This window comes from Babylonia areolata, chromosome 27 (genome assembly GCF_041734735.1).
Source record: "Babylonia areolata isolate BAREFJ2019XMU chromosome 27, ASM4173473v1, whole genome shotgun sequence".
NCBI classification, from domain to species: Eukaryota; Metazoa; Mollusca; class Gastropoda; order Neogastropoda; family Buccinidae; genus Babylonia; species Babylonia areolata.
The window spans coordinates 8,944,911-8,957,413 of record NC_134902.1 but is presented as its reverse complement, the minus strand read 5'-3'; the positions used below and the strand labels follow the sequence as shown (position 1 = coordinate 8,957,413).

General features: G+C 45.0%; 1 protein-coding gene across 4 annotated transcripts in view; it reads left to right on the top strand.

The window, feature by feature from the left end:
- The first annotated feature begins 569 nt into the window (after positions 1–569).
- LOC143301093 (nucleoporin NUP35-like) overlaps positions 570–12,503 on the top strand; it is a 66,478-nt gene continuing 54,544 nt past the window's right edge. Inside the window, exons 1-2 of one of the 4 annotated variants that reach the window (XM_076615106.1) lie at positions 570–1,095; positions 11,613–11,719. In XM_076615106.1, coding sequence (XP_076471221.1) covers positions 972–1,095; positions 11,613–11,719 — 231 coding nt within the window. In that variant the 5' untranslated portion in view covers positions 570–971. The other 3 variants (XM_076615110.1, XM_076615108.1, XM_076615109.1) reach the window with 3 other exon arrangements.

Genomic DNA, 12,503 nt, shown 5'->3' with positions numbered 1-12,503 from the left:
GCCTTCCAGGCCTGTCTTCATCCTCAACACTGCTCCGTCCTTCTTTAAACAATTTAGCCCACTTGTAGACATTTTTTCGACTGAAACATGTGGCACCATACACAGTTGACATTCTCCTATGAATTTCAACGTGTTTGCACCCTTCAGCAACCAAAAACTTGATAACTGACCGCTGTTCAATCCTGGAGCATGCTTCTTGGTCGGCCATCTTTGTTAATCGCCAAAACTCTCAAAGTTTTTTTTAATCTGCAAAACAAATTAAATCCATGTGAAAAAGAAGTAAAACAAAAAACAACAACAAAAAAAGAAAAAAAAAAAGAAAAAAAAAGTAAGCTTCTAACTGTATTAGAAGTCCTTATACCCAAAAATTCACCTTATTTATTGAATGACCCTCGTACACCACTCCAAGAAAGTTAAGGGCAAGGCAGAAAAACTGTCACGAAAATTAGACAAAGAATACAAAATGTAGCACATTTCACAAAAGTTGAATTTTATTATCTGACAACAATATACGAGTGAAACTTCATCAAAACATTTCATTTTAGAGAGATCAACAACTAAAATTACCCTACCCCCGAAACAAAAGTCACTGCTTGGTTCTCACACGTTCTTACCGACTTGTAACAACAGGAACCTCACTTCTTGTTGATGTTTCCTTTACTAATGCCAAAACTGAACTGCCTCTGACAGGCTAACAACATGGTTCGAAATCGAGTGAGTACATTTCGAAAACGAGGCTCGAGGTCGAGGTCACCGGAGGTGACTATTTCGATCGCGAAACACACGAAATACATGATACCGTGACAGTCACAAAAAATTAATAATTAAAAACTGAAATGTCAATCGATTCATAAGTGTCATTTTACAGCCTAGCATCTCCACATCTCTGCCTCATGGATTGAACAAGTGTTCCAATGATGTTCTGAGGCAAGGCAACCCACTCCTGCTGCAGAAAACCGGTGAAACAGTTCATGAAGTATGTGGGTGATTATGGCGCACCCTTCGTCCAAGCCGCAGATCCCACAAGTGCTCGATGGGGTTTAGGTCTGATGAACGAGCCGGTCAGTCAAGACATTGGATGTTCCTTTCCTGAAGGTAGTCCCTGACCACCCTAGCACAGTGGGGAGTGGCGTTGACATCCGTAAGGATGGCTCCAGGACCTATAACCTGAAGGGCAGGCTTGATAAGTGGCTGAACGTCAGTCAAGACATTGGATGTTCCTTTCCCGTGAAGGTAGTCCCTGACCACCCCAGCACGGTGGGGAGTGGCGTTGACATCCGTAAGGATGGCTCCAGGACCTATAACCTGAAGGGCAGGCTCGATAAGTGGCTGAACGATCGTGTCTCAGTACATCACGCCAGTGAGGGTCCCGGCTTCCTGAAGTGGATGCCTCCCCACACCATGAGAGAGCCGCCTCCATACCGATTGGGCTCATGGACACAGCAATCTGCATAGTGCTCACGGGCGTCCGTTGTGGGACAGGGCCGTGAACGGAGACTCATCTGTAAACAGTACCCTTCCCCACCGTGCATGCTATTTCAGTCGCCGTCCAGCGATTATGTTGCCGGCTCCAGTCCAGGCCAGACATGCTCGTCTGTGTGCCTGAGTCAGTGGAACTGTAACAGCCGGAACGCAACCCTGCAAAATCGAACAGTCCCTTGGCTAATCAGTGTTGATGGTAATGATCAGTAGCCTGTCAGCCGCATCCTGAGGTCATTGGCAGTTCTGTCGCGCAGAGCTGAGAGAACAATGAAACAATCGTCACGTGGGCCTGTCGCTCTTGGTCTGCCAGAACGAGGAGGGTGTTCAGCGGCCGTGGATCCAGTTGTTTGAAACTTCTCGTTCAGCCGCTGAATCACTAAGTGGCTCACTCCAAGGCGTCTACCCACTTCTCGTCCAGAATTTCCGTCTTGTAGCCATGCCAGGGCTCTGCCGTGATCTTCTGCTGTGAGCTGCTGTCTTGCTGGCATGGTTGTTTCACCTCGATTTTAGCCCAGATTTATATACCTAAATGTAACCATATTCATCTTAAACTGATGTATTCCGGCACGGTAGACATGTCTTATGCTCGTGCCTCTTGCAAATTTTAAAATGAATCAGCAGTTTTGAAGCTTTATTGGTATTAAACAAAAAAAATCGTGCAAAGCACGCAACTTTCCAGCGCATTTTCACGCCTTAGCTCAAAGGTCAGGACTTCATTTATTTCATAATGTATCCATTTAGTTTGTTTATGCACTTTTTTCTTCCCTCAAGGCCTGACTAAACGCGTTGGGTTACGCTGCTGGCCAGTCATCTGCTCAGTAGATGTGGTGTAGCGTATATGGATTTGCCCGAACGCAGTGACGCCTCCTTAGGTAACTGAATTGAACTGGACTGTAACCTATTTTCAGCAGATTTCGACTCCGGCTTGTTTTGTACGCTATTTTTCGCAGTAGACTCCTGGAGACCCCTGATGCGGATTCGGTCACCATCTTGCTTTTTCTGTTTTTCGTCTAAGTAAACCAAGGAAATGTAACCAATAGGTGCAGTAATCTTGGATGCATTTAATTTGAAGACAAGCACACCGATTCAGAAACTGAGAGTGAGAGCGAGATTGTCTCCAGCTGGATCCCTTCAGGAACCTGAAAAAATCCCATTTGGTACAATTCTCATTCAGCTGTGTCAGCCTTCGAAATCATATTTCGAATGATATGTGCAGTTTCACTTCGCCTTGATCCTCATCATGTTTTCTGGATCTCCTGACGTTCATGGTAACTGTTAACTCTAGGAACCACTTAGTTTTTTAGTGTAAGAAAAGTCGCATACATGCCACCACATCCGCTCACACTTTACGGATTTCAGTCATTCAGTGGGATTCGAAATTCCGTCTTGAGGGGGAAAAAAATTGTGGCTAAAAAATGCGAAATTTCAACACGTGGAGTTGTAATCCTTCAAAATTTTTGAATAAAGAATTTCCTTACAAAATTTCAATGAAAAATTGAGATTATAGGAAGCAGTAGGTAAGACTTTGACCAGCTAAAATTGCCCCGCCGCAGATTTTACCCGAGACCTTACTCCGTATTCAGCGGGATTGCTCGGGGATTATCCAGGACGAGAACTTTTGCATGTTGTGTGGTCTGTTCATACCGGAATGCTGTATGAAAACAAGACCCGCTAAAAGCCCTGCGGCTGTAGAGGTGTATTTTGAGCTTTTTCTTTTCAGATTCTCTTAGGGAAAATGGCAGCTTTACATCGATTTTTCAGTACAGAAATGAACACCGGCAGACGACAAACACAGCTGTATAATATATACACACACACACACACACACACACACACACACACACACCTGTTGCTGGCCTGCATGTAAGCTCTTGTGGTCAACATTTTTTTCTCTCCTGATTTTGGCATGAAAGAGACGGCTGTTGAGGCATGTATTGTCACCCGTGCATGGATTGTCACTGGCGACAATATGTGCAGCCTTCACTGCATGTCGCCCCTTTGCACTGGTGCTGTTGTGAGGAGTAAGTGAGTTGTGATATAACTTTTACAACCCAGTGTAGAGTCATTGAAGGGCTGTGCTCTTGCAGATAACACACATGCAGGCACACTCGCACACACACACACACTCACTCACTCTCACACACATACATTGACAGTAGCCAAACCTGACCAGTTTTCAACCCATCCTCTGAACTTTTACGACCGACTCAAGATCCCTAACCCACTGGGTGAGAAGATGTGACGTAACTTTTAAGACCCAGTGTGACGTTGTTGCCATGCAAATATGCATGCACACTCACATGCACACACACACCAAATACACCCGCACATATTATGCCCCTCTCAACCACACACCCCTTTTACATCAACATGAATGAACTCTCAAACACACATATGGAATGCACATGCATGCAAACACACACAAATAAGCACCCAGCAATCTCAGATGTGCATGTGCACACGAGCACATACACAATTACAACAAAAAAAAAACAGCAACAGGACAGAGGTGCGACAGTATGTGAAGTGAGGCTGCATATATTGTCTCCGGGGACAATCCATGCAGGGGCAACAATATATGCCGCAACAACTGCTACGTGAAATTATCTGTAAAAAAAACAACTAATAACTAATGACCTATAAGTAAACCTCACTTTTATAGAATCAATAAAGCATGTTACAGAATCCAATGAAGGATGTTTTGTTTATGTTGTGCAATGTAAGAAGTATAAAATTTGGTGACCATGTAACCCACAACACTTTATTTATGAGTATTTGCAATTATATCATCCTTTGTAAAAAAACAACAAAAAAAACAACATTGTTAGCAGGTTTTCTTATGTGTAAAATTGTTTTGATCAGCAGTCACAGTGAAGGCATACAGCCACAGGTTCTGCAGAAATGTCAAGAACCAAAAATTATGTGGGTTACGGTGTCCGCCTTTTGAAGGCATCTTTGTATTAATTCTCTCACTTGTTTGTGTAATATTTTAGCTCCAATTTTGTATACTACAGTGTTTGTTCGCTATGCAACATAGAATATTTTGACATCTTTATTTAAAAAAAAGACAAGTAATGGGTGGTGTCCACTGTGTAACACACATTTCAGCCACAGTTTTTCACAATGAAAGCTTTTTTTCTGGGCAGCTGGTAAAAGCCATTTCTTTTCAATTTCAGTATTACAGTCATACAGTTGGATGTTTAATCAAAACCAGAAGGGGTAAGCTGTGACTCATTGAACATGCCTGTTAGAAGCAACCTGTCAAACCTGATTAACTGCACTGGACCTCCACAGCAAAGAACACCCCCCCCTCCCTGTTGCTAAGAAAACAGGACTGCAGCCTGGAACCAGTATGTTGTTGAACTCCAGTCTGAGTTAGCTGACCTGGAATAAGCAAAAAAACCCACCAAAACTTACCATTTGTCTGCTGCATTGTGCAACATATGATTATGAAGGACACTGAAAAGTAAGGGCCAAGTTCGTTCTTGTTTTTGTTTATAGAGTATGAACTTGCGACAGGTTCTGTCACAGGTAAAATATTCAGTAAGCCAGTCCACCTTTATGTGAAAAGATATGCCGGTTGTAGTCAAGGGCCCATACACATTTCTGGCTCTGAGTGAGCGCATTGCAAAGAGTGACAAGGCGAGAGAATGTGAGGGAGGTTGCGACATCGCGGATTGCAGCTGGCCAGAAAGCGTTAAGCACAGTATAGTTCATATGACTGCTGCACTGATGCTGACCTATACCTCAGTGAGCAGGTCACTGCAGCGGATAACAGACACCATACAGAAAGTAAGAGAGCTCTTTGGATCAAAAGGAAACAAACATTATCAGTTTAATGTATTTTGTATTAAATTGCTGGAAGACACAAATTTGCTTTCATGAATGTTTTCCAGTTTTTTACCAGTCATGATATTTCATAAAGAATGAAAATAGTATCATACCGACTGCAAAGGTGAATTTACGTAGGCAGCTTGGGATCATTTAGTTCTTAAGTACTATTTTGTTGATATTTTACGCAACGCTTTGCTTATTAACATGTAGAATATAAATATATATAAATATGTGTTAATCAGGTTTGTTTGGATGAACATTGTTGGAGCACTACATAGGCAGTTAATTCAGAAAGTATGGAAGGCAGATGATGGCAAAATCGAACATGTCTTGATGTGAACAGAATGGTATGTTATAAATATTTTTCTTTGGAGATGAACCAGTATTTGCAAATGTGACTCATGAACCCTGGCGCTGTAGATGTCAGTGTAGTGTGGGAAAGAGAATGCAGCTGGCTGGAGTATGAAGGTGGCAAAATGATGTGCATCAGATAGTCTTGAAGTGCAAAGACTGCCTGGAAGTGGAAGATGAAAATATCATTCCTGATGACCTTCCTGAAGCCCTCAGATACTTTGACGTTGTCTTGAACGCATGCGTGCGTGCATCAGACTGAGATAATGTTGGAGGAATGTTTGAAAGAATAAAAGAAAAGCAACATGCCCATCAGCAAAGAAGTTGTCTAAATCTAGCAAAATAATAAATGTTCTAGATGAAAAGCATTTGAGAGGCGGGTGGAGCTTTAACTTGTGCTTTGTTTGACTTGGAACACAATATACGAGAAAGCCCTTGACCAGATACCAAGTCTTCCAATGAGAATTATAAAAACCATCTGTTGTAGGGCTTGGCAAGGCACTCACAAGTGGAAAAGCACCTGAAAATGACTGTACCACTAACAGTCATCAAGGGAGGGGGACTGGTTTGACTGAGCATGGTTCAGAGCTTGATTTACAATCTAGTTTCAGGAAGCTATTAATTAGTACGCAACCACTTTTTTTTTTTTCAAATGTGGGGTTGGAAATCTGATGACATGGGATGTGGTTTCAGAAAGCGATATAAAGGGGTCTCCTATGGAGTATCAGAGCCAGTGACATAGGGTGTGGTTTTACCCTTTCTCTTCTACATCATTTGGTACACTCTCAAGGCCTTGCCAGCACATTGGGTTACATAGTGTGTACATCAGGCATCAGCCCCCCACCACCCATTTCAAACAATTTTTCAAGAAACATATATGATGATATGTATAGGTCAGTTTTGCACACTGACACCACCTTGAAATTATATAGAGGGGGTGCAGGGTAGTGTGTGTGTGTGTGTGTGTGTGTGTGTGTGTGTGTGTGTGTTGGGGCTCATGTACATTTATGTGTATTTGACTGTGCTTTCATATCTGTGAAACTGCATGTTTGGTGCATATCTGTTATGGCATGCATATGTGTGTGTATGGGTGAATGTGTGTCTGCATGTTTTACATTTATTTGCTTATTTATCATCATTGTTGTCTTTTTTATTTAATTATTTTATTTATTTATGTATTTATTTTATTATTGTTATTTCCTTTTTTTTGTACACTTATGGTTGACTTCATCAAGTTTTTGCGCCTTATACATATTATTATTAGTAGTAGTAGTTCTTTTTTATGTATTTATCTTCTTTTTTTTCTCAAGTCCTGACTAAGCGCGTTGGGTTATGCTGCTGGTCAGGCATCTGCTTGGCAGATGTGGTGTAGCGTATATGGATTTGTCCGAATGCAGTGACGCCTCCTTGAGCTACTGAAACTGAAACTGAAACTTGAAATTATATATATATATATATATATATATATATATATATATATATATGTATATATATGTATGTGCATATATATATATAATATATATATATATATATATATATATATAGAGAGAGAGAGAGAGAGAGAGAGAGATGTTTGTGTGTGTTTATTATTTTTCATGAATTTGTTTAGAAATTGAGTTTTGGAGAACTGATTTGAGGCATTGCTTCTGAAATCGTATTTCAGAGCCTGTGAAGTGTAAATCAGAGTAATTTACTTATTTGGAGTGTGCTTTCAAAAAGGTGTTCTAATAGTAATACATTATACAGAACTTAGGTTTGGTTATAAATGGAAAATATCAGATTATCTGTGGGTTATGTGACCATTTCATCATAAATCAGTTGGTCATTTTCAAAATTAATGGGCCGAATAAAACACTCCCTTTCTTCCTCTCCCATCTTTTACTCCTCTTCCCCACAAAAAGTCACTTCATCTATACTTTGTCCATCATATGTAAAATGTTAGAGTGTGCATGTGTGTGTATGAGAGAGAGAGAGAGAGAGAGAGAGAGAGAGAGAGAGAGAGAGAGAGAGAATCTGTCCACTTTTGCTTTAGAAAGAAATGTGGCTGATGTTGTGATGAGCACAGAAAACACAACATGGTAATTACTAAACTTTATTGGGTTCTATGCCATTGAAGAGACCAGCCACCAGGGCCCCTCCATATACCACGCCACCTAAGTCAAAGTGACGTGCGCAGAATCAGCGGGCAGAGGAATAAACCACCTCAAGTCCGTCCAAGCTGACCGGTCATGCCCAAGGCCAGAAGGCAGCACCCCCAATGACTGCGCCCCGATTCAGCACTGCCAGTCGTTCAGCCCCGCCCCCAAGTAGGAAACTTGTCCCGGCATGCACATCAGTGGCATGCTCTGGGACTCAACGACTGGATTGTATTGGTGCTAGAGTTGGGGTACATGCTGCCTTGGGCGGAGGACCGCCCCCTCTAAGATCCACTCCTCCTCCTTATGTGCCCAGCTCGATGGAGCAGGAGAGCGTCTTAGAGAAAGAGATATTGCACCTACTCCTCATAGGGGCGATATCTCAACTCTCGGACCCGGGCCCTGGTTTTTACGGCCGGTTGTTCGTGATTCCAAAGGTCTCAGGAGGGTCGAGACCAGTCTTGGACTTGTACCCCCTCAACAAATTCCTCCCCAAAATCAAATTCAAGATGGACACACTGGCAGAGATTTGGGAGACCATTCAACAGGGTAATTGGGCTACCTCTATCGATCTGAAAGATGCTTAGTTTCATATCCTCATCCATCCGGCATCCTGTTGGTACCTGAGGTTCGTGTGGAGGGACAAGGTGTTCCAGTTCTCGACCCTCACATTTGGTCTGTCCCTTGCCCCTTTCCTGTTTACCAAGGCGGTGCGGGAATTGGTGTCCATCGTCTGGTCGGAATCCATTCGTCTCTGTGTGTACCTGGATGACTGGCTTATCCTGGCCCAGTCGCAGGCCCTGTGCCAGAGTCATACAGCCAGACTTCTAGACCTTTGCTCTCAACTGGGCTTCCTCATGAACCAGGAGAAATGCGATGTCCCCAAGTCAGTCCTTTGACTTCTTAGGGATGAGATTCATGATACTATTGATAGTCTCTCCGACGCCAGATCGCTGGGACCGTCTGGCAGGCCTCCTCAGCCACTTGCGCCGTTCCTCCCAAGCAACAGCATGGACAATTTCTTCCCTCCTGGGCATGATGGAGTCCATGGCACTCTCATTCCCCTGGGCAGGGTTCTCAAGCGCCCTCTTCAGAGGGCACTGAGGTTACAGTGGTCCCAGAGCACTCAGCCATGGGATACCCAGATATGTCTGGGCGAGTGGTTCCTCGAGGTGACATCAGAGTGGTTAACCACCCCTCTTCAGACACAGGGGGAAGCCCATAGCCCCACCTACTCTTCAGGTGGCACTCTTCACAGACACCTCCTCCCTGGGCTGGGGAGCCCACATGGACTCACTCCATGCAGCAGGGACTTGGTCCTTGGAGGAGTGCCTATGCCACATCAATGTTCTGGAACTGGAGGCAGTTCGCAGGGCTCTTCTGCACTTCATGGGGGAGGCCACTGGCAAGACCATCCGCTTGTTCATGGACAATACGACTGTCGCATGTTACGTGAACAAAGGGGGGAGGGAGGGGGGGAGCGCACTCAGCAGACCTCTCCCTGCGGACCGAGGCTCTCCACCGTTGGTGCCACAGCAAGGGCATTGCACTTTCAGCGAGACACATAGAAGGAAAAGCCAACATCTTGGCAGATGCTCTCAGCAGGTCCAAGAGTGTCATCCACACAGAGTGGACCCTGGACAAGGACATCCTTCAGGGGGTGTGGGAACGGTGGTTTCGGCCGATGGTGGACCTGTTTGCCACAAAGTTCAGCAAGAGACTTCCCACTTATGTCTCTCCGGTCGCCGACCCAGAAGCATGGGCAGTGGATGCTCTCTCTCTAGACTGGAGCAGTCTGATTGCCTACGTGTTTCCTCCCTTTCCAATTCTGTCCAAGGTGATACAGAAAGCCAGACTGGAACGCCCGCAGCTGATCCTCATTGCGCCGAAATGGCCAGCCCAGCCCTGGTTTCCGGACCTTCAGTCCCTGACACATGTTCCACCCCTGGAACTCGAAACCAAACTTCATCTGCTGAGGCAGCCTCATTCGGGCATTCCTCATTCTAATCCTCAACTACTCCACCTGCACGCATGGCTGCTGTGCGGTCGGAACTGTCAGCATCACCATCAAAGTCTTTGACCCCTCGGTCGGCCTCTGTGTCGGCTGCGCTGACCCAGGGGGGTGCCTCCTCTGACCTCCTCTCCATAGTCACCAAAGCAAGGAGGGAGGGAACAGAGACTTTGTATGACTTTTGCTGGAAGAAATGGTTGCGGTGGTGTACAGCTCAGGACATTCCCCCTACTAACCCTACGAGCATGCAGCTGGCCAACTTTCTGGCTCACTGCTCCTCGGTTCTCAACCTGTCTGCTAGTTCTGTGTGAGGGTACAGGTCTGCCATCTGTACCACAATCAAACAGCTAGGTGGTCCCGCCTTTGAAGCGGATTTCCTGCTCAGAGAGGTGGCTAGGGGCGCCTCTCTGAAGGAAGCTAGAAACCCCAGAAGAGTGCCCCTCTGGGACTTGTTCCTGGTGCTGGATTTCATTCGAAAACAGCGCTTCGAGCCATTGGGGACTATTCCTTTCGACTTGCTCACCCTCAAGACCACTTTCCTTCTGTTGCTGGCCACAGGCCGTCGTAGAAGCGAGATTCATGGTCTTAGTGGAATGCCACAAGATCTGGCTCTGGCCTTCCACAGAGATGGTTCCATCACTCTTCGTTTCCTTCCAGAGTTTCTGGCTAAGAACCAAGACCCCGAGGTCCCTTCCCCCTCTCTGAGGGTCAGACCTTTGTCTGATATTCTTGTCCAAGATGATGAGGATAGGCATCTCTACCCTGTTCGGTGTCTCAGATACTATTGGGATAGGTCTCGCCATAGGCGTTCTTCTCAGAGGCGTCTTCTCATCTCCCTCAATGAGAATTACAAGAAAGACATCGCTGCAGGCACCATTTCCGGCTGGGTTTCCCAAGTCATTCGTAGAGCCTACTCCCATGCTCACAGGGATATCAGCTGTCTTAATCCCAGAGCACACGAAGTGCGCGCCATAGCTACTTCGGCTGCTTTCCAGCACTCAGTGCCACTGCAGCATGTCTTGGAGGCAGCCTTCTGGCGGTCTGAGAATCCCTTCATCAACTTCAACCTCAGGGATTTCCGTATGACCAGGGCTGACGGTTCCAAGGGGATTTCCTTTGTCGCGGCTAACACTGCCGTCTCAGTTACAAGGGCTCCCCATACGAACCAGTAGGCATTGCCCTCCTTCATTTGCTTTAAATTCTGCATCAGTATGACACCAAAAGGAGGAGTTTGTATTATACTCCATGTTTGGTGATACATATATTTACCATGTCAAACTTGAATGCCTGCCCGTCCGTCCCCGCATCTCCGCCGTGGTTCTCATGGGGCATTTTTTTCGATGGCCACGGAATGATTCAGCGCTTATAGCTTTTAGAGGCGTTTGATTGGCTAAGAGCGGACCGGGCAAGATGGCTCGTCTTTTCACTGTTAGCCACGCGAAATTTGGCCAAGCAGAGCAAACTGATAGGCCTAGTTTGCATCAGTTTGACATGGTAAGTATATCTATCACCAAACATGGAGTATAATACAAACTCCTCCTATTGTACTCAGACTGCTCTGGATTACAAAGTTTCACATTATCCGACTGTTGCAGTTAATGCAAATCTTAAGTATGCGTCAGTGACCGACTGGAAACCTAAACCCTGTATAATTGATATAAATCAGTTTTGAAATGGGGTTGCAGAAAAATTCATGTATTATTGAAATCATGCTTTCTAAGAAATATGATTGAAAATGGAGAGAGTGTCACTTATGGAATTAAAAAAACAGAAATATAATTTTGAAATGTTGGTTTCAGAGCCGATGACAGCTTCACCACCTGGCCATGGTGTAAGTCACACTGCAGGAAGTCAGTCCCAGTTCCTGCCAGGCTATCTACTGGGTGACAACCTTTCCCACAGCATGGTTAGTGCTTCCTCCTGGAGTTATTATGCATCACATTCATACTGAGGTTCTTGTTGGGTGGCAGCATTTCACATTGCATTGTATTTCCTGTACGGGGGGGACAGTAGTTCACTGTCTCACCTGTCTGGTGGACAGTAGTTCCCAGTATTACCTGGATGTACAACAGTTTACTGTATCACATATTGGGTGGATGGAAGTTCACTCTATTAGTATTACCTGTTTGGGGACAGAAGTTCACTGCCTTACCTGTTGGGTGGACAGCAGTTAACTGAATTACCTGTTAGGGGACAGCAGTTCAGTGTATCACTGTTAGGGGACAGCAGTTCACTGTATCACTGTTAGGGGACAGCTGTTCACTTTATCACCTGTTCGGGGATAGCAGTTCACTGTATCACTGTTGGTGGACAGCAGTTCACTGTATCACTGTTAGGGGACAGCTGTTCACTTTATCACCTGTTCGGGGATAGCAGTTCACTGTATCACTGTTGGTGGACAGCAGTTCACTGTATTACCTGTTAGGGGACAGTAGTTCACTGTATCACTGTTTGTTGACAGCAGTTCACTGTATAACCTGTTGGGGGACAATAGTTCACTGTATCACTGTTGGTGGGCAGCAGTTCACTGTATTACCTGTTAGGGGACAGCCGTTCACTGTACTACCTGTTAGGGGACAGCCGTTCACTGTACTACCTGTTAGGGGACAGCAGTTCACTGTATCACCTGTTAGGGGACAGCAGTTCACTGTACTACCTGTTAGGGGACAGTAGTTCACTGTATCACCTGT